This window comes from Jatropha curcas, chromosome 10 (assembly GCF_041381405.1).
Source record: "Jatropha curcas cultivar XTBG-Jc1 chromosome 10, XTBG_Jcur_1.0, whole genome shotgun sequence".
NCBI lineage: Eukaryota > Viridiplantae > Streptophyta > Magnoliopsida > Malpighiales > Euphorbiaceae > Jatropha > Jatropha curcas.
Window position 1 is genome coordinate 3,166,471 of NC_143160.1, and position 20,538 is coordinate 3,187,008.

The window sequence follows — 20,538 nt, forward strand, 5'->3', positions numbered from 1 at the left end:
AAATGTTGACACTACTATACATATGAATATATACTTTTTTTTTTTTTTTGAGAGAACTAAAATTTTAATTAGGACTTTAAAGGGGAAAAAGAAACTAAAATGAGATGATCTCTTAATGTATTTTTGGGACTAATATAAAACTACAATTTATTCAAGTAAATGACAACTTTTAAGCTTATCATAAAATAAAATAAAATAAAAATTTTTTGTAATTATTTTAAGAAAAACAAACAGGCTATATCATATGGTACTCTTTTCCGATATCATGATCACCAGAAAAATTAGTAATGAAATTATTTTAATTTCGATGGCGCGCAGGAAAAAATCCTGTGCTGTGACTGTCAGCAACACAAAGTTTAGATTCCTCGCTAACGTGTTTTTTGAGCTGCAAGTTACAATTTACTCAAAAATCATATTTCTAAACAAAATATAATTCTAATTATACAATAAAGAAATAATTTTCAATATTTTTAATTAATAAAATTTATTAGTTAAAAAAATTATATATTTTTAAATTTCATCTTTTAAGCTAAATAGTTTTCATTAATTAAAAATAATAAGTTTTATTATGTTTGATAAAAAAAAAAAGGGTATTGTAATCATTCGATGGAAAATTAAAGTAATAATTGTACCAAAAAAAAAAAAAAAAAAAACAGAGTTAATCTTCACAGCAAATTGTATACTACCATCAAGTTCGCATTATTCCTTTATTCTATTTGTGTCGCACTCTAAATGAGAAAAAAGAACCACAATTTAACAGCCCAAAATTGCTAATAACAAGAACACAAGCATCGGTTTGATTCCCATCCTAAACCCTTGTATAATCATTATCGGATACTACAGAACTGATTTAATCGTTGGTAGCTCTCTGCAGTATAGTTTAATTGTACCATTGCCAAGTATCCTGTACTCTTAACATGTCCAACTTATCACATAATTTCTCCAACTGGAGTCCAATGGTGCATTTCCGCGAATCCTACATCTCCTAATCAGCGAGAAAGGGATCAGTATATTTGCCATAACTTGAACAATCCATAAATGCCGTAACCCAAGCAGCAAGATCACAGCAATGGCGGTATAAGAGCGACAACGCATCATAAAAATATGATCCAACTCCACTGTAAATGGGAACACAAGGAGACCAGGTGAAACAGACAACCTTGCAAACATCATAAACATCATAAATCCAATGGGCAATCAATACAACTCAAATGTAATGGCCACATGTTATCATTCGATGTTATATGAGAGGAAGATACTCAAAAGTAATGATCAATTAAACAAAAGAAAAAACCGTTTACAGCAAGCCAAGCAATTTGACCAGCTAAGAAGCCCCCTAAATCAGAAATTTCTGGCCTATGGATATAATAAGTCTCCTCACACCTATCAGTTGCGCTAAAGAAGCACTACAATAATAGCTGAACGCCAAATATCTTCTTGGACAGGGTCCACAGCTTGTGATGGTAACAGATTCCTTCTGGGGAAACCTCTTTCATCTCAAACTAAATCCTGATCAACTTACACATAGTAAGGTTAGCTGATGGATGAGAATATATCACAAATGCCTTAAAACGATCAATCAACCTTGTGAGAAATTGATATCCTACAGGTATAAAGCCCTAAATCATGGTTAAAACCAGTGCACACAAATTATGTTAAGTTGGATGAACTGTAAATTTGTGAAAAACCTATGTGCATGAAAACAATGACATGCTAAGTTGGATGCCTTAAGCAACATGAGATGTGAATGAACCGCATACAAGGCCAACTTATTTATATTCGCATAGATATGAACAACCTATCAAAGCACAAGATAATTGGAATTAGCAAGGTGAAGACAAACAGATCATTAAAAGGAGAGAGGAAACAGCTCTTATTGCTCATCATCAAACGTCCTAACCCACCCCAACCCTGACTCCCAAATAAATAACTAAAAAATGAAAGGGATTGTGACGTATCAACGAGAAAAATTATGTTTAAGAAGATGCTACATAAATTCTTGAAGTATCTTAATTTAAATACCTAGATGAAGATGTACAACCTTGTTAGTAATAGTTCAAGAACATTGATCGCAATACCTTCAACACTTGATCCCTAAAAATTTATTGAGGTACTGCATAAAATGGCTAACTAATAAATCACTAAATAGGAATTGCCTAATTTTTTATGCCATATCTTTAACCAAATAACTAACAGCATGTTTTAAATAAATCCTATTCAGTACAGCTGATCCAGACAGGAAGAATCTTCATCAACAATTCAGAATCAGCAACAAGAAAAGGATTTTAGCATCCCATATTCTAGTTCATAAGAAATCAACTCTATCGAAGAAATAAAATTACCCAACAGCAATAATAGAGTACATGAATATTTACGAGGAAAGAGTAAGCAGGCCAATTAGCACAGAGGATGTGATAATGAAACTTAAAAGAGTAAAATGCAAAGATAAAATCCTGTGCTTCCTGCAGAATGGGGCAAGGTTCCACAACCACACAGCCAATATGGACTATATTCTACCAAATTACCTCACCATTTCTCTAAACAAACTTCTCTCGCTCATAATTTCTAAATCACCTCACAAAGATAGCTCAACCAAACAGTTTAAATCACATGAAGTATCTCTATCATCCCTAACATAAGAACAACCATTTCAACTATATCACTATGTGTGTGTGTGTGTGTGTGTGTGTATCAGTAATTATTAATATGTCTTGCAGGCTCCAAAGACTATTTTTCCCCATCATAAAAGCATTTTTCTAATCCCATCAACCTGAAACATGTATATCCTCAGCTTGTTGGATCAATTTCTTATCTAAAAATATAACATCAATTAAATTAAATGCATACTTCATTGGTGACACAGCAAACTTAATTTCAAACTAGAAATGTAAAGATAAAAATAGTCATCAACCAGGTTACGAGATAAAATGAGCACTCCAAAACCCAATATATGTTTTGAGTTCTGTCACCTGCCACATAAAAACTAGGAAGATACATCAGAATAATAATAATAATATAAGCAAAAGGAGTAAAAAAAAAAAAGAAAAAGAAAAAAGAAGCAGCAGGATATAGGTATAAATCAAGAACTGCTTCCACATACCCACAAAGACCTTCGGATTCTAGAGAACACTCACCTTACGATGACAAAACCAAGCCAAGGATACTTCAGGGAAGAAATGGCAATCAGGATAACTCAGTTATCCTCCCAATAAACAAAGTATTAATTATAGAAAAAAGATAAGGAGCAAATCATGACGAGCAAATAACCCAAATGGTTAAACATTCCAAGGAAAATAAAATATAATAATGACCACGTCAGTTGCAACTTCCAGAAGCATAAATGAGCTTAAAAAGGATAGAAAATCAGTGACCAGACATTATAAAGGGACAACAAGCATCAATAAGAGACAAAATTATGTCCTACAAAACAATAAGAAATATTAACATTAATAAGTTTCAGCGGCTTCTCCAATATGCAGCCGTGTCAACAGAACTTCCCAAATCTCTGCAAATGTCATAACAGTACAGCAAGGTTAAAGATGTGAGTCCCAAACTTCCAACAAAGTCATTGCAAGAGGTAAGAAATCAGGTTGCTCCAAGAAACATCAGGCCTGTAAAAATTATTCAATAATGGCAAAGGAAAAAAGGGGTTAAGAGATGTAGACACGAGATATTAACAGATATTAGCATGATTATAAGGTGGATACTGCTAGCATGTTAGCAATGGCGAAACTTATTATTGTTATTATTATTACAGTAGGGTAGAATATTCCAGACACAGACGCAGAAACTGTAGACAAAAGTGTGTGCATACATCTATCATCCACCATTGCTGCATAACAAAGCTTGCATTATAATACCAAAGAAGAATAAAGAGTTAGTGTCATGACGAAATCAAACACATAAATTTAACAGAAGGTCACAATCATAGATTGTGGTATTTGTTATCTGGATTACATTTAGAGATGGAAGACTCATATACTTACGAATTTATTACCTTCTTTCTTAGAAAACCTTGGGATGTACATGAAAATCCAAATGTGAGAATCAAAACAATATGGCAAGAGGCAAAGAAAAAAATCGTTTCGTGCAAGTTCCAGTTCCTAGTAACAACTAAAGTTCAAAGAATAAGAAAAAAAAAATGAAACAAATTTCTAGAGTTAGAGAAAGAAGTTGTCGCACAATAGCAAACCCTTTTTAGTAGGCATATATTCACATGTTTACTAATAAGAGTTCCTCAATGACAGAACACAGTTCTACCATTAGAACTCCACATCTATAAGAGGGTTAGTGTATCATATTAGTTGGCTGAACTTCAAAAATAATAAAGTTAACATATGCAATACCATACGAGGATATGCCAATGCCATGTGCCCTATTTCATACCCTGAGGATCAGACTGACACAGCAACAATCAGTTGAATAAGGAAAAATTGACTTTCAGCATGTTACGTGCACGTATATTGTAAAACATATGAAAAATTTGCATATACCTCTGAACCAAGAACTACTACGGAAAGGATCAAGTTATTTCATCTCTGCCATGAACTTCTCATACTCTGCATCGGCACCATAGGTTGTCTTCTCGGAAGCAGAAGAAACTGGAGGAGGTACAGGTGGATTTGGAGCCCAAGGCACATTGCTGATGCTCTGTGAATGGTCAGTTGTTGGTACTGGTGCAGGAGGGGGAGGAGGAACTGCATTGTAATAAGACGCGTAACCTAATGAGGCAGTAGCATATGCAGGTTGAACAGCTACAGAATTCCCATATATATTTGATGATGGGGGTGGAGCAGAAGTGTTGTTTTCAGACTGCACTCCTGGCGGGTAGCTTTGCTGAGCTTCACTAGAAGTCACTGGCTGTGTTGGAGCACCAGAGGGAACAGGTTGTACAGTTGGAGGGTATTGAACACCGTACACCGGCATTGGCTGTCCCGGGACAGGAGGGTACATTGTGGATCCTGGAGGGGGAGGAGCATAAGGTGCATAAGGAGGAGGTACATGAGGTCCCCATGGAACTGGAGTTCCAGCATAGCTCGCAGGAGCAGCTGCAAAGCCAGTAGGTGGCGCATTTGGAAGAGGACCACCTGGTGTAAACTGCTGTGACGGATAGGCACCAACTGGCTGAGATGAAAGAGGATATGTTGGCACAGTGGATGAAGGAGGGCCTGGCGGAACAGGAGGCTGAGGTGGCTTACCAGCGACTCTCACAGCAATGGTTCGACCATCTATACGATAGCCATTCATGCTCGCAATTGCAGTATTAGCCATTTGGACATCGCGATATTTCACAAAACCATAACCTTTGCTCAATCCAGTAACTCGATCCTTAATGACCTTGGCCATCACAATATCACCAAAAGGTGAAAACAATCCAATTAAACCATCATCATCCAGGTTAGGTGGCAAGTAACCTATATACAAATTGGTATCGTCATACTCCTTAATAGGCTTAACTCCATTTGCTCCTAATCCTGGTTGATTTGCACTACCAAGACCACCAGTGTTACTAGCCCAGGGAGGATTGCTTCCAGAACTACCTGGACCCAAAGCCAAGGTAGCCGTTTGCTTAGTTGATGATTCTGGCATAGTCCCTCCTAGCTCAGCCAAAAAGTTCTGATATTCATCATCCATTTTCTTCCCTGTTGTTCCCTTCACAGGACAATCAATAGTAGGATGTCCACCATCGCCACAAATCTTACAAAGTACATCACTTTTAAATGTAGTAGTACGTGAAGGACATGCATACTGCCTATGCCCTGGCTCACCACACAACCTACAATATTCCTCATCCCTAATTGTACCATTCAGAGCAGCAAGTTCCCGAAGCTGCTGCCTCTTATGCTCATTCAAGACCTCATCTACAGGCTGCAACAACTTCTCCACCATTCCTGCAGCAGCATCCAGTGCCTCTTGTGTTTCTGCCTCGACTAAAACATGCAAATCTTCATTTTCTGATGGGTCCGGCTTCAAATCCCTCTTTTGCTGCAGTCTTCCCTCTTTCACGGACCCTTTACCTCGAATCACAATTTTGGCTCCTGTTTCTCTCTCCATTCTCTTCTGTGTATTCCCTCTTGGCCCAATTATCAATCCAATAAAATTATAACCTGGGTATTCCTTCATGGGTATATAAAGCTTCTTTTGAAGTTTGGGGGGCCTGTAATCAGCAGGAGGCTTAAAGGCAGGGTTTCTCTTGATAATCTGAGATATGATCTCTTGCCTCTCCTTATTCAGTCTCTCTCTTGCCCTATACTCTCTAGTATTAATTCTAATTCCCATATTATCATAAATTGGTTCTGGAGAAGGAGACCTAGCTCCCTCAGGTCTATCATCGAGGGGTAAACCAGATTGCAGCATTCGACTAATCTCCAGGAGCCTAGCATTCAAAGCCTGAATTTCTGGATCAAACTCAATACCTCCGGTAAAATCTTTCATAAAATCGGGAAGCTGAATCACTGGTCCTGGCTTGGGCTCATCGTCAGCCCATCGCGATTTTCTCTTGCGGGTGCCGCTACCCGTATCATTGTTGCTGGTGTCCGAGGACTGATTGTTAGCGGTTGAATCAGCTGGTGGATCCCATCGGCTGCGTCGACGTCGACGGCTCGAGGTCTCCTCTTCGCCGCCCGAGTAGTCCCTGTCGCCACTGTAAGTATTGGTGAGACCATTTTCAGACAGCAAGGGTTTTGGGATTTCGAGTTTTGGAATGTTCTCCTGGGCGATCTGCTGATTATGTCCATTGTCGGATACATTTGGGAGATTTAGAGTTGGGGTTTTGTCTGGGTTTTGGGGACCGGAAACTTGAGGTTCTTCTAATGGAGGTGGAGGAGGAGGAGGACTTTGATACTGGAAATCTAGGGATAGAGGTGGAGGTGGCTGAGAAGGATCTAAAGCTTGGAATTGGGGATTCACGGCAGGCTCTAGAGAGTCCATTGAAATTGAAAGAGAAAGGTAGGGTTTTCAGATATCAAAAGGGCAGATTTAACTTGTGGTCTGTTCGCAGTCAGTAATGGAATGAATCGATTGAATGATATAGTATATTGTTTGTTATTTACCTTCCAATCAGAGAACACCGTACACGTATCGGATTTGGAATTGCATTATATGTGATCCGTATCTAGCTTTTACGGGTTTGGCGGATTTGGGCTTCGTAAACTTTGGGCCAACGGGTATTTGTTGATATCCGGCCCAGCCTTGTTCCGGACCTTTTGGTGAAGAAAGGAGGAAGTTAATTCCTCCAATTTATTTAATATTATTTTAATGATAAGATATTATCACAAATTAATTTTATTAATAATCCAATTAGATAAAATGTTCAAAAGTTTTACTTCTCAAAATTCAAAAATAAGCTTATATTGTAATTAATTTTCACATCCTGTCGAATAAAAATTGTCCTAAAATAAATATATTGAAATATTCCCTTTATTTAATAGTGGTAATATTAATATTATAATTCTTTTTGTCTCACTTTCTTGATTTTGTCAGTCCAAACGTAGGAGGAGAGTGGTTGGTTATCAGTTTGCTTTCCTGCGGCATAATTGAAATAGAGCTGTCTTTAATTTTCTTCTCCTTTAATTTGTTATTTTTGGACAAGAAGAAAACAAAATAAGGTAAATTCAAATTCTTGTGCATGCTAGTTTCTGTTGTGGAACATAATTTTCAATAGGTCTAGGAAAAAAAAAATGGATAAGGTTCATCAAAAGAAAAGAAATATATTTTTTATATAAAATTATAAAATATTTGATTTGTGAAATATTTATTATTTTTTGTTTCATTATTTTTGAATTATATTTAATTTAAATCAATTATTTCATATTTTTCTTATTCATTGGAAGCTTTTATAACCGAAACAATATTGCAGGCTATATAATAAGGGTAGTCTTTCCCTTAACTCACCAAATCGTTAAAAATAACTATAGTTAAGAGGACTCGAACTCGAAAAGAAGACTAATTAAATCACCACTAGATTGGCATTATTTCGTCATTTTTAATTATATTTGATTTAAGTCAAAATTTTTATATGATAAAAATTCAGTATTTCTCTAAAATGGCTTTTTGGTGCAAATTTAAAAGAGTAAATTATATAAAAAATTGATTACGATCTTAATTTAAAAGAGTAAATGGCTACTAAGTTCATAGCAAATGTAGGAATTAAAAACCTTAATTACGATCTTAATCTTATTACTCATGATTAGGGAAGAAAAACAAAACAGCTAACAATTAAAGAAATCCAAGAAAATGAAATTAAAGACCCAAAGAAAACAGTGACGAAGCTGAAGCAGATAATCCACTGCGATTCCCAACAACAAATTTCCCCTTCTTAGAAGACGCACCAAACAAACTACACCCATCAAGCTCCGCCGTCAACTTAAAAGGCGGTGCATCGGTAGCCAGCCACTGATCAACGTGGAACAAGGTCTGGCTACACTCCTTGTGTGGACCAGTGGACGTGACCTCAACGTAGTCACAATACCAGCCATGATGGTACCCTGACCCATCGGAGGTCAAGTTGAGACGGCAAATGGGCGAGCCAATGCAAGGGCCACGGCCGGAGAAGACGTCGAGATTACCTCGCTCGAAGAAATCGTGAGATGGCTCCATTAGACCCCATGATAAGATGTTAGGGATCCACACAAAGCGGCCTTGTGGATCACCGAGGGAAAGGCCGATGTTAGAATCTGTTCCTGCCTTGAAGATGGTTCCTGTCTTCACGTACAATGTGTATACGCACAAATCATCCTGCAACAAATATATCCATGAAAATTGTACATTAGATAAGATCCTGAATTCACTCTACAAATATACATATACATTAGTATTATATACATGGTGGTCTCCAGTTGCTGCTGCAGAGAAGAAAGCGTACAAGAGTACGGAGATGAAGAGACTCTTCTTCATTTTTTTTTTTTCTTTATCTGGGTTAAAAACAGATCGTGGAGTGGAGGTGAGAATTGAAGGGTTAGAAGAGTTATATATATATATATATATATATATATAGTAGAGAAGTTTGCTGGTTTGGTTTGACCATTTCTGGTTGGGGTGTGAATAATTTACCAAAAATAACTATTCCAAAATTGTAATTCTCATGTATCTATGAGTTTCAGTGGATTTAGCGAGATGGAATCCAAAATCATGACCACGTCAATAAGCATGGTGCTAATGCAGGGACATAGTAATTAGATGGAAATGGACCATCAATATCATCATGTGTCATGTTCTCGGGTGTCAGTGAATTCATTCATTCATCCATTTTGTAGTGAAAAAATAATTCCACTTCGAACAATTACAATTCATTCCATTTTAAAATGCGCCAGAAATCACTCGTGATTATGTAAATTCATGTTAAAATTTTAGGATTCAGGATTTAATGTATAAATTTAATCTTAAATTTTAGCAGATTATTCTTTCTGCAATTCTCCTAAATTTTAGGAAGAATTAATGATGACCTTATACTTTTATATCTCAGTTATAATTATATCTTTCACTTTTTAGTGATTCAATCCTCATATTGCACTTTCACTTTCATTTAGGCAAAGGACATAGTTGATATGTAAAAGTTCAAGAGTTTCCGGACCAAATTTATGCATTAGGTCCATGATCACGTAAACCATGCTAAAATTTTCTTAGTCCCATGCTTTTCCATGAAAACAAAAATCAGTAAAAAAAAAAAAAAAAAGGAAAATGAAACCTATATGAGAATTACATCTCAGCTTATTACTCAACATGGGATGCCAATTGAAACAATCTGAATAATATTGATATTCCCATTTACAATTTCCATGAACTGTACGATCATCACAAACACAGCTCAAAGTCTTTTTTTTTTTTTTTTTTTTTTTCTAGATAAAGTTACATAGACTTTTAGTAAGAAAAGTTTAGATTTATATACAATAATATTGTTGTGGAAGGCCCATCGATACAGAATGCACCACGAGATAATTTTGTCAATTCACACTGGATCATCCACCTGCCAAAACCAAACATCACTTAATTTATCATCAAATTCAAAACACTAAAAAACAACACTTCACAAATGTGTTAAGCTTTGCACAGCAAGAAGACAGGAAGTTGTCAAGTATGTGTTTCAATCACAAAGAGGTAAGAATACACATCCATGAAATGCAAGATGCAGTGTGCTTGGCAATGATGCCTAGACGGTGCAGTGCTACAAGGACTGGTCTCTGGCCCAAAAATTATGAGCTGATAAATTTGGAAGAAATGATAGTCATTGATAGGAAGAAATTAAAAAAACTTGCGAATTTAATGGTCAAGGCAGAAACTAATGTCTAAAGAGAAAGAAAAGACCTGACTCTGAAATATAGCTTACATGTTCTCCTTGGAAGTATGTATTTCTCCATTAGAAAATCCATGAACAGTCATATCATGCAGTGAACAACAACAATGTAGCAAAGTAGCAAATAATGGTACTGAGCACATTCAACTCAAAAACAATTGCAATGATAAAAATGCCTCATCAATTTTTTCCCTCTAAAATGCTCATCTTATAAATAGTCAGAACAATGATGAGGGCAGGCAGTAGACTAATGATGAAAATCACCTCTGATCAGTTGCTTGAGCCACCGAGATCGAAGTCCATTGTGTAATCATATTCAATGGTTGGAATTACAGACGCAACAAATTTCAAGAATAGGAAAAGATACCTACAAAGCACATATTTCCAATAGTCAGATACATTCAGATTAAAAAACGATGTGACAGATAAGAAAGTATACCTCATTTTAAAAACAATAAGAAAGAATAATCCAATGCATGTTCTTGTAATACAACATAATGAAGACTGGGAGATTTGTATCAAAAAGAAAAAAAATTGCAGAACTCACTTGTCAACTTCTGGCTCAACACCTCGTGACATTAACACATCTATAATTTTCTTCATGACAGCTCCATGTTGGCATGGATGCACAGAAGCATGCTTTCCTGGCAAGTGAGGATGGTCTTCAATAGTTACCTGCATGCAATTAACCTTATAGCATGAAGAATTCTAAGAACTACATTATTAGGAATCAATAATTATATCTATGATCTTGGGGTCTCCGAAAATAGTGATTCCTTTGGTTTAGTAAATAAAATTGCTAGAAAAGTGCCTAGGAGCACCCATTACGTTATAAGCAGCTTTTGAGTACATTACAGTGCTGATTCTTGCAGAATATTTTGAGTAGATTTTAAAAACACTTATATTAGTTCTTACCGTTTTCCGTGCATGGTCTTGGCTAACATCTTCAAGTACAAGTTCTGGTTGCAAAAGCATCCTTGACTGTCATTGGTCATAAGAAACAGTCAACTGGTTAGATACATTTCCTTCTGCTGAGCAATGGGATGAATTGACATACGGAAACAGTTCAATCCATCATGTTGTTGCTGATAGCAGCTGATAACCATGTTCAGCAATCAATTCCACAAACCGTTAATTCATGCAGATCAGAACCAGAATGTTGGTTTTTCTGTACTAATTATCCTTTCGTAAAAAAGAATATGATATTTTCCAACTTATGAAACAGATAAAGATGAAAAATTTTTAGTAAAGAGTGATCAACCTCATCATATCCAGTCAGCCAAACGCGAGGAGTTTGATAATATTTGTCATACCTGGAAATATAAAGACGAAAAACATGTTATAATTGGTAAACAATGCTATGGATTTCAAAAGGAACACATGTTGTAAACATGAAAATAACATAATGGAGGAATTTAAATGCAAGTGTGATGATCAGAAGTTCAGAACCATGAAAAATCATAACATTGACTAATGGTACATTCATTGCTAACTCTAGTATCAAAATAAGCTTACGTGATGCTGACATCATATGTTCGAGTACGAAGAATATTATCATCATCAGGTTCATGAGCTACAAGATAAGTAGACTGGAGTGTTGCCTGCATCGGGTAGATAGACAATGTCAAAAGTTTCAAATTTCTAACAAATCTGCAAGAAAGGTGCAAAAGAGTGATAACTTACAGGATCTGTTTCAATTAAATTGTCAGGGTCTTCATAGTCTGCCATATCTGGTATATCTTCTTCCTCTTCACCCCCAAAGTATGTGGGGATCGGTTGAATAGGATTCTTTTTGCTGATTTCTAGGGCTTCCATTGAAGGTACATTATCATCCTCGTCACCTTTAGTTTCTAGAAGAAATATGAAGCATGAAATCAACATATTAATCAAAGTTGCGAAATATCCAAATTTGGAAAGAAATTTACCTTTTGGTTTGCCATGAGTTGCCAGCCAGCCATCATTATCTTCATTATCAAGCAGAATTTCACCTCCAGCAGCTTCATATTCTTCTTCAACAGATGCAGCTCGTCTTAGACAAGGAACTAAAAGAAAGTCCATACTTCCTTGTGAGCTTATTGTGATCATAGATAATCTTTGCTAGAGTTAAATAAAAAAACCACTAGGGTCGAACTTTATCATAATTGAATTTTGTGTAAATATTAAACAATGGCTGTTTCAGATAACTAAAACTTGCATCTTTCTTTACATTCAAAACCAAGAGATTTGCAATTTCCCGAACAGTTCTTTTGGATAAAAAGAAGAACAACTAGTATTCCTGGTGATTGCCAAATATGTATATTAATAATAATTACAATACTCATAAATATAATAACTAGACAGAGATTGATACAAACACAAACTGGCAGAGATGGCATTATTTACCATTCCGAGTAATCAAGAACTGTTTTTCTGGGGGCAAGTAAGACTTCCTCTTGTTTGGTTCACCTGACTCCCTACAATCAGGTGGAACAAGGAAAGAATGAAAAACCATACCCATGTCTGATAAAAAACATCCTTAACACAAAAAAGACCAATTACCGAAGAAAAAATTGTATAATTCCTATTATTTATTTCCTTCATAAGACTTAAATCAGTTCAAATAACTTTATTTTTCCAATACAGGAAAGAGAGAATATAGTAATTAAGCGAAGGGAGAACAATATATTGTATTTTAAATTAAAATGATTGAAGGTAGAGTTCAAATAATAGTATCAAAGGATGCTTCCGAAAGTTTATCTTAGCATTCCTATCAATGTATTTTGACTTCCATTGAAAGTATCCATATAGCAAATTCGACACGAAAAATCTAATTCTTACCCATACTAATTGAAGTTCCAAATGCGAAAACGAAATTCAGATATTTCACTTACTCGCGAAGATATAATTAAAACTAAAATACGAAATATTTAACCCCCAAAATCGAGCTTAAAACAACTAGAATTATGCGATCGGGGCTAATTAAGCAACAAGCACAACAACAAAAAGCCATATGTACAAATGAAAGGCCAGCTGAAATAAGAAAAACATAAGGATCAGGAACGAGGTAAATTACCAGGACCAAGTGGGGCATTTAGAGACGAGATTATCGCCGGCAAGAATGAATTCACTAACGCTAAGAACACCTTTTTCTTTGAAGGCGGACACCGTTCGCGGCCCTGTGATTCTCTCTACTGTACCTTTGAAAGCTTCGTGAAGCTTCTGCGACAGTACCATCTCCAATTTTCAGATCAAAACCCTAGAAATTTCAAATGCGGAGAGAGAAGAGGGGAGGGCGTGTCCGTCACGATAATTTCAGGGATAGTGGGTCTCCCTCTCCCCACTCCTCCTTTTTCATTTATTTATTCTTTTACCCTTCGTTATTCATGTTTACTATTTGTACTTTTTTTAATTCTGGATTTCACCCATAAACTTATAAATATTCTCAATATAGTACACATACCTCCCTTTATGTTTAACCTAAACAAACGAACCAGTGTTACAAAAGAAATACAAATCCTGGAAGGTGAAGAGCACAATCCGACTACTATTGCAACGAGCGAAAAATTTACATTGACAAATTCAATGAATTAATTCAAAAATCTTGTGTACGCTTCCTCTATAAAATCTCTAGTAAGGTTCAAGTGTCTTTCTAAGATATGAAATAATAAAATTTGCTTTCCGGATAATTTAACGGTGAATTTTCGGTTACTAGTATGCAGTTCATATTCTATTCTCCACATTACCACATACATTATTTTGATAATAGAGAAATTTTTGTTCTCCATTGCTGCGGCAACATATGATAGCAAGTGATTTACTAGAGATTGTTGCAATGGTCTATTACTTCTATATCCAAGACCAGTGTGTTTGGTTGTTTGCAATCCTATAACTAAACAGTTTGAGGAAATTAGTGGACAGTTTGAGAGAATTAGGGGTGGTGTTAGGTATAGATTATATGCTTCCTTGGCTTTTGATCCTATTATATCTCCTAGCTATAAGGTTGTTTTATTAGATTTTTTTTTTTTATAGGCAATTAAGGGTTTTTTTTATCTTAGTCTGGGAGTTGGAAAGTTTTAGATTTGAAATTGGAGGAAGAATTAAACGTTGTTGAATGGGATAATCGATCTATTTACTTCAATGGGTCAATTTACAAATTATCTAACAAAGGGCATTTAGTGAAATTTTCAATTGGTGAAGAAATTAGTGTTAGTGATCGAGTTCATGCGATCAAGTTGCCTAGTTCTGAAGGAGAGAAGAGATGCATAGGGGTGAGTAATGGAAATTTGTATTATGCTAATGCGGAAGATGGGAATCTTCAAATTTGTATGCTCTGTGGTTGCATTTTGTAATGAATATGAGTGGGTTTTGAAGCACGACGTTTTGTGCCAAGCGATAGCAGAAAATGAAATATATCCATGTGCTTTTCATCCATTTTTAGACATGATTTTTATTGGTTGTAATGGTGGGAAATACCCTAACATCTATTGCAATGATTTCAGCAAGAAAGAGTTGTAGCCTCGTCCCAAGCTATTTTCCTGAAAGGAAAAGAAAATTATGATGAATATTTATTTATTTTTTTTTACAAATGGGAGCTGGATGCGTTTTGAGAAATTAAAGTATATGAGTCAGTCGTGTATACATAAATTATACAGCACCAATTGCATGAGGAAGTTGGAGGAGTGTGAATGTTAGTAGTTAGACAAACTAAACATCATATAAAGTTATTAGCAATAGCACATGGTTGATAGCCACAGACCTGATAGAATTGAAATGGATGCTTTCATAAAATGAAAGAGTCATCATCATTAATTATATTAATTATTTAACAAAAATTCGTCCCCATTTTCTTCTTTACTCCTTGATGGAAGCAATAATCAACTAAGGTATAACATATAAAAACTTATCTCACGAGTGTATACCAAAATATAAATTTCCCAATAATTAATACTGTTCAGCCCCTTTTAGATTTGTTTTCCGAGGATTGCTTTGAAGTAGCAATAGCCAACCATGAACCTACTCCAACTGACAAGCCTGAAGATTTAAAAGAGCAGCACCCTTTGTGCTGTTGTTCACAGTACCTTATCACCTCCTTTCCTTGATGATCATCTCCTTCCCAATCGCTAGTGTCTTTATTTGCAGGTATAAACTGTAACACAAGCAGAAAACATGAAATGACCCATATTATTAGTCAAGGTCAGAATCACAGGACTGGGTATTATTAATTAAACTGAGATTTTTAAACTACTTACACATGGCGTAGCAGTAGCACTAGTGGTAGTCACAGAATGATGGCTTCTTCTTTGGTAGGTGACAGGGTAGGTAGAAGTAGTCTGACCAGGAGAAAAGCCATTGTCGTGTTGATTGCTTGGGAGTTCATTGAGGTTGATTAGAGTGGTTTTAGTGGTAGTGGTGCTAATAGCAGATGTAGTGCCAATGCTGCTGGGCTCATACTGAGCACTGTAGATCTCATGAGGAGAAGGAATTGGTAAGGAGAGAGATTTGGATAGAGCAATTTTCACAGGCCTTTTTTCAGCTAATGGCTTCACCGGAGAAGTAGGGACGGGACCATTGTGTTGAGAAGGAGCTGAAGGAAGGTGGGTCTTTGATGCTGATGTTGAAGAGACAGAAGGGGGTGTAGGGACTGAAAAGAGGTCTTCAAATTGGACCATAACATGATTAGGAGATGAGATAGCCATGTTTGGCCACAAGAAAGTTCCTTGGGGTTTGCATATCCTGAACCCACTCTTTAGCCTTTCTATTTTTGCTGCTTTGTCCTCTGTTTGTACTGCTGATTTTGTTGTTGGCGGTGTCTTATTTCCTCCTCCTGCCTTGCCGTGTTCTTCTCCTGTTTGTTGTGTTGATTCTGGTAATCCCTTTATTGCTGGTCTTTCAAATGATTCTGTCCTATTTGCTTCTTCCGTTGTTGATTTTTGCTTCCCCATTTCTTCCTGTATTAATTACAACCACTAATATCATCGTATTAATCATTTTTCACATCATTTAATGCATCACGGTACATTTTCTTAACAGTGTCATTAATAACCAAGACAGTAGTCAAGAGCAATCAATTAACAAGGACAATGAAAATTATTCATGAAGCACATTCAGTCAGTTGAACTTTCAATTCTGTGTTATGAAGTCTTGAAATTGAGCATTAAATTAAAGATGGCAAAAAAATCTATCCACCGCCTGCTAACATCACTACCCAATCAATAGCAGCCAATATAAGGGGAGATGTAATTAAGGAGTTAATGGCTAAGAGGTTTATGTATTAAAGCAGGTGGTCAATTCACCATCTTTATAAAGTTAGGTTGTATAGATCTTGTGCAGTATACACTACTTTTAGAAGAAGACTAGGAATTAAATGGTCATGCTCTCGTACCTCCATCTCACATAAAGATTGTGAAATTTCCATCAATAGTTCCTCAATCTTAGCCTTCTTATTCACCAAATCAATATACATTTCCTACCAAAAAAAAAAAAAAAAAAAGAGAGAAGAAGAAGAAGAAGAAACAAATAGAGGTCAAGAGAAGAATTTTTGTTGGTAAAAAAATATGGTCAGTTCAGATTTTTACCTTCAGTGGAGTTAATAAGGTGTCATGCTCTATACTGTGACTAGTAACAGACGAAATTGGGGTGGTCACAGCAGCTAGTTCTTCCTCACGCTTCTTAGATACTAGCTCCTCTATGTTCCTGTTCATCAAACAAAAAGACAATCGCTGATTACTAGCCAGTTCACACACAAATTGGCTATCAAGAATAACAGAAAAAACAAGGGAGCGCTAACTATACATATACATCAGCTGAACTAACAAACTAACTAAAAAGCATACTAAATTAAGATAATGAGAGGGAGGAAATGATGTCCACTAACTACCTTTCCATTTTAGCAATCTGTTCCTTGAGCTCCTTGATCTCCCTTGCACAAATAGGATTCTGAGAAGGGTTATCACCAGGTTTCCAACCAGTTGGTGGAGTCCAATAAGGATCCTGCACGCCAGCCTCCCTTCTTATATCAACCAAATCAGCTTTTTCCAGCCAATACTCCATTGCGCCTTCAGCATTGTGCCTCCTCCTAAACCTTTCTTCACCACCTGGCGCCACTTTCCCCGCCATATGTTTGAGTAAATGGTCTAGCAGACCTGTATCCCCAATCAGTCTCCTCGCCTGAGTTCTCAATTCTGGCCTCAGAATTGGTTTCCCAAACACTGCACCTTGTTCTTTCATTATCTTCAACATGTTCACCTCAGCCAACTTATACCTGCATAAAAGTCATTCATCACAGAAAATAAGTTTATCAACCAATTAACTAAAAGATAAAAGAACTATAAGATTAAGTCGTTGCCCCACCTCTCAGCGGACCATCTGTCAATTGAGTTTTTGAGAACTTTGTTCTTCTTCTGCTTGTAAACTACAGCTTGATTCTTCTTTTCACGTTTTGGCCTTTTGATCTTCTTCTGGGTCTTATAGTTAGGCCCATTGTGTTTTCTCTTGCGATTCCTCTTAGTTTCCGGTGATTTATCAGCCTTCACATCAGCATCTTCTTCATCACCATCACTTTCTTCAGTCTCTTTTTGATCTCCTTCGCCTTCGTCAGGTACAACCATTGATGCGTTCTCTTCTTCTTCTTCCTCCTCCTTCTCTTCCTCTTCTGCTTCCTTTTCTTCTCTCACAACGTTACATGTTACAACCACGTCACGCTTATTCTCCACATGCCTAGCCAAGTACCTGACCTGCCGGCGCTGGCCCCATTTAACAATTCCGGTTCCTTTAAGCTCAGACCAAAGAGAACCTTTCTTAGAAACAAAAGTATTTCTAGACCTAGAATTTGAAGGCAACATCGAAGCGACAGCCCAGAAATGCCACAATTTTCTCTTATCCGTAATTTCATGAGGCTGGATCCTCCTATAAAGTGCTTCTGCTGCGCTTTCCGCTCCTATAGTGTACTTTTCGTCCAGTGCCGGCAGCTTCTTTCCATCTGATTTACTACAGTTACTCTCATTGAAGTAAGTCCGAAGAGAGTAGACGCTCGGGAATCTCAGGGACACTCTCATTCTAGTCTTCTCATTCACCTGAAAATAGAACCCGAAAACGAACCAAAACAAAGTCAAATCAAATAATATAACTACATGCAAGCACAAACAGTAGAGTTATTCATTTACCATAACAATCCGGACTGAGTTAAGTTGATCTGGAAACTTATGAGGAAGCTTTGAGTGATCAATCTCATAGAATGAACCTACGTTAATGTGGTCTGCAGGATCTGCAAGCATAAAACTGCACTGATTGGTGGGACTTTCATCAGGTTGAAGAAGAGAGGACATCCTGATTGGTTATTCGAATATGGACAAGGAAAAAAGTCGATTCAAATCAGATTGTTCAAAACAAACAAAAACAAGCACCAATAGGAGAAGATATTGGCAGCGATTGTCCGCTCAGAACTGTTTCATTTACGGCGTTCTCAGGCCTTTGTTGCTGCTTTTTCAAGCCCATTAATATCTCCTGCATCACGTACATACAACATAACCATTTTATTAACCAACCAAAATCCTTTTATATTGATGTATACACACTACGTACGCTCATACTCGTCACTACGTAGAATATACGCTATAATGATTTTTGCTCTCTGATTATGTATGATCATGCGGATTGTGATTCGTAATCATTTCTCAAGTAAACTTTGCTGAAGGTGGTAGCGCGACATGCTAAAAGAGCCAGACGTGTGGGTTTAAGTACGCGTCTATCGCACGCGTGAATAAAACATTAAATGCGGGTCGTTTCCTGTAGTGCATATAGGCCGTCCGATTGGCTTATGAATCAAAATGTTAGGGAAGTGCAGGCGCGTGAAATAAAGTGCGAGTGGGTTAGCATCAACATATGACTAACAGAAAATTGGAATATTTGGAGAGAGAGAGAGAGAGAGAAGATACACTTACAGTGAGCCCTGTAGCTGCGTTTTCAATCTTCATGACAGCAATGCAATACCTACCAGAAAAATGACTACAATTAATTCTCTCTCTTAAAAACCTTAATAAAAAATCTTGTAACCTTCATTGAATTGTATAATCTGAATTCTGAAAGGACAATTGAGAAGAATTTGCAAAGAGGACATAAAGAAAAAGGACAAGGACATAGAAAATTTTGGGGCAGAGAGAAGGACTGAAAATGGAAGGTTCCTAAGTTTAGTAAAGGATTTTTATTTTAAATATTGCGGCTTTGTATATAGGGTGAATGGGTGATCCAAACACTAACTTGGTAAATTAATGCAAGGGTTTGACTTGAAAAATGGAATACAGATGAAGCTTGAAAAGGATGAAGCATAGTTGTAGCTTACTCTTTTTGGAAAAGCTTTATTTGTTTAAAGTCGCAGTTGATTTAAATGAAGCTCTTGCTCTGCATTGAAAAGCGAGAAAAAACTGAGTTTAAAAAGTGCCTCTGTTTGGCTACTGGGAAACAAAGAGAAAACAGGTGAAAGTTGTATTGAGGAACCAGAAGTGAAATTATATATTAAAAAAAAAAAAGATTCAAACGTTTATATTTGGAGATTTTTCATAATGTTAAAGGCAGAGCATAAGAAAACAGAGAAAATGTAAAAAGCTTATTCCTTTCAACAAAAGCAATGAATTCCGATGGTTTTTAAGCCTAAGAACCTGCAATCGATAGTTCGATACGTATTTATCAAACACAGAGATTGGAAAGGCAAATAAAAGAAAACGCAAGCAATGAAGATGATCAAAATCCAAAGAGAAGGCAAATGGAATCAAATGGCAGACCTTTCTGTGCAAAAAAAATTTGGAATCAAAAGATGATTGTGAGTGAATAATTGTTTGGAGAGCAAGAAAATAAGAGAGAAAAAGTTACTCGTGTAATGTGAGAAAGAGAAAACGTAATCTGTTACGAGCACAAGCGAACCGAGCAATGGTGCATTTGAGAGAGAATATAGCAAATTTGCAATGATTAGCATACGTGATGCTCCTCACGTGAGCTTTCGTTGCTTGATTCCGGTCCCCAGCTCAATAACCGTTGCCTCAAATTACCGCTCTACCCTCCATCCCCCCCGTCTTTTTTATGCTACTTGCCTACTATAGTACTACTCGTTAGATATGCTTCCGGTGACATTGATGGGTAGGCACTAATGGCTCGATCCCACCTCACAAATTACATATAGTTGAAATATAATTGTATAATTTATAATTTTAAAAAATGATATATTAGGAATTCCTAGTTGTATAATGTGAAAACTGACTTCTTTCTTTTGCTTTTGT

At 36.4% G+C, this 20,538-nt stretch overlaps 4 protein-coding genes across 5 annotated transcripts; all 4 read right to left on the minus strand.

The window, feature by feature from the left end:
- Positions 1-1,146: 1,146 nt before the first annotated feature.
- LOC105648631 (splicing factor-like protein) lies at positions 1,147-7,040 on the minus strand. Its single transcript, XM_012235078.4, has 2 exons — positions 4,494-7,040; positions 1,147-3,611 (listed from the first exon to the last, which is right to left on the minus strand). The coding sequence occupies exon 1, from the start codon at positions 6,928-6,930 to the stop codon at positions 4,528-4,530; it is 2,403 nt and encodes an 800-aa protein (XP_012090468.1). The 5' UTR covers positions 6,931-7,040; the 3' UTR covers positions 1,147-3,611; positions 4,494-4,527.
- A 1,108-nt stretch (positions 7,041-8,148) lies between these two features.
- Positions 8,149-8,976, minus strand: LOC105648874 (PLAT domain-containing protein 3). Its single transcript, XM_089726651.1, has 2 exons — positions 8,824-8,976; positions 8,149-8,736 (listed from the first exon to the last, which is right to left on the minus strand). The coding sequence occupies exons 1-2, from the start codon at positions 8,893-8,895 to the stop codon at positions 8,242-8,244; spliced, it is 567 nt and encodes a 188-aa protein (XP_089582777.1). The 5' UTR covers positions 8,896-8,976; the 3' UTR covers positions 8,149-8,241.
- Positions 8,977-9,732: 756 nt separating this feature from the next.
- Positions 9,733-13,621, minus strand: ATG3 (autophagy 3 (APG3)). 2 transcript variants are annotated; one of them, XM_012235081.4, is made up of 10 exons: positions 13,344-13,621; positions 12,674-12,744; positions 12,217-12,333; positions 11,975-12,132; positions 11,807-11,892; positions 11,553-11,604; positions 11,207-11,272; positions 10,839-10,966; positions 10,556-10,658; positions 9,733-9,964 (listed from the first exon to the last, which is right to left on the minus strand). In XM_012235081.4, the coding sequence occupies exons 1-9, from the start codon at positions 13,502-13,504 to the stop codon at positions 10,562-10,564; spliced, it is 936 nt and encodes a 311-aa protein (XP_012090471.1). In that variant the 5' UTR covers positions 13,505-13,621; the 3' UTR covers positions 9,733-9,964; positions 10,556-10,561. The 2 variants fall into 2 exon arrangements, with proteins under 2 accessions (XP_012090471.1, XP_012090470.1); XM_012235080.4 differs by having other exon boundaries at positions 11,975-12,141; positions 13,344-13,620.
- A 1,458-nt stretch (positions 13,622-15,079) lies between these two features.
- Positions 15,080-18,594, minus strand: SWI1 (SWITCH1). The gene is made up of 7 exons (XM_037636241.2): positions 18,433-18,594; positions 17,621-18,342; positions 17,148-17,531; positions 16,846-16,963; positions 16,653-16,736; positions 15,520-16,218; positions 15,080-15,416 (listed from the first exon to the last, which is right to left on the minus strand). The coding sequence occupies exons 1-7, from the start codon at positions 18,592-18,594 to the stop codon at positions 15,222-15,224; spliced, it is 2,364 nt and encodes a 787-aa protein (XP_037492169.1). The 3' UTR covers positions 15,080-15,221.
- Between the last annotated feature and the right edge of the window lie 1,944 nt (positions 18,595-20,538).

Coding starts and splice junctions, on each gene's coding strand:
- LOC105648631 (XM_012235078.4), bottom strand. CDS start 6,930: ATGGACTCTCTAGAGCCTGCCGTGAATCCCCAATTCCAAGCTTTAGAT.
- LOC105648874 (XM_089726651.1), bottom strand. CDS start 8,895: ATGAAGAAGAGTCTCTTCATCTCCGTACTCTTGTACGCTTTCTTCTCT. Junction 8,737..8,823: donor CAGCAACTGGAGACCACCAT/GTATATAATACT, acceptor TATTTGTTGCAG/GATGATTTGTGCGTATACAC.
- ATG3 (XM_012235080.4), bottom strand. CDS start 13,504: ATGGTACTGTCGCAGAAGCTTCACGAAGCTTTCAAAGGTACAGTAGAG. Junction 11,273..11,552: donor GGCTGACTGGATATGATGAG/GTTGATCACTCT, acceptor GACCAATGACAG/TCAAGGATGCTTTTGCAACC. Junction 10,659..10,838: donor GTTGAGCCAGAAGTTGACAA/GTGAGTTCTGCA, acceptor TGTGCTTTGTAG/GTATCTTTTCCTATTCTTGA.
- SWI1 (XM_037636241.2), bottom strand. CDS start 18,594: ATGTCCTCTCTTCTTCAACCTGATGAAAGTCCCACCAATCAGTGCAGT. Junction 17,532..17,620: donor GACAGATGGTCCGCTGAGAG/GTGGGGCAACGA, acceptor ACTTTTATGCAG/GTATAAGTTGGCTGAGGTGA. Junction 16,964..17,147: donor CAGATTGCTAAAATGGAAAG/GTAGTTAGTGGA, acceptor TTTGATGAACAG/GAACATAGAGGAGCTAGTAT.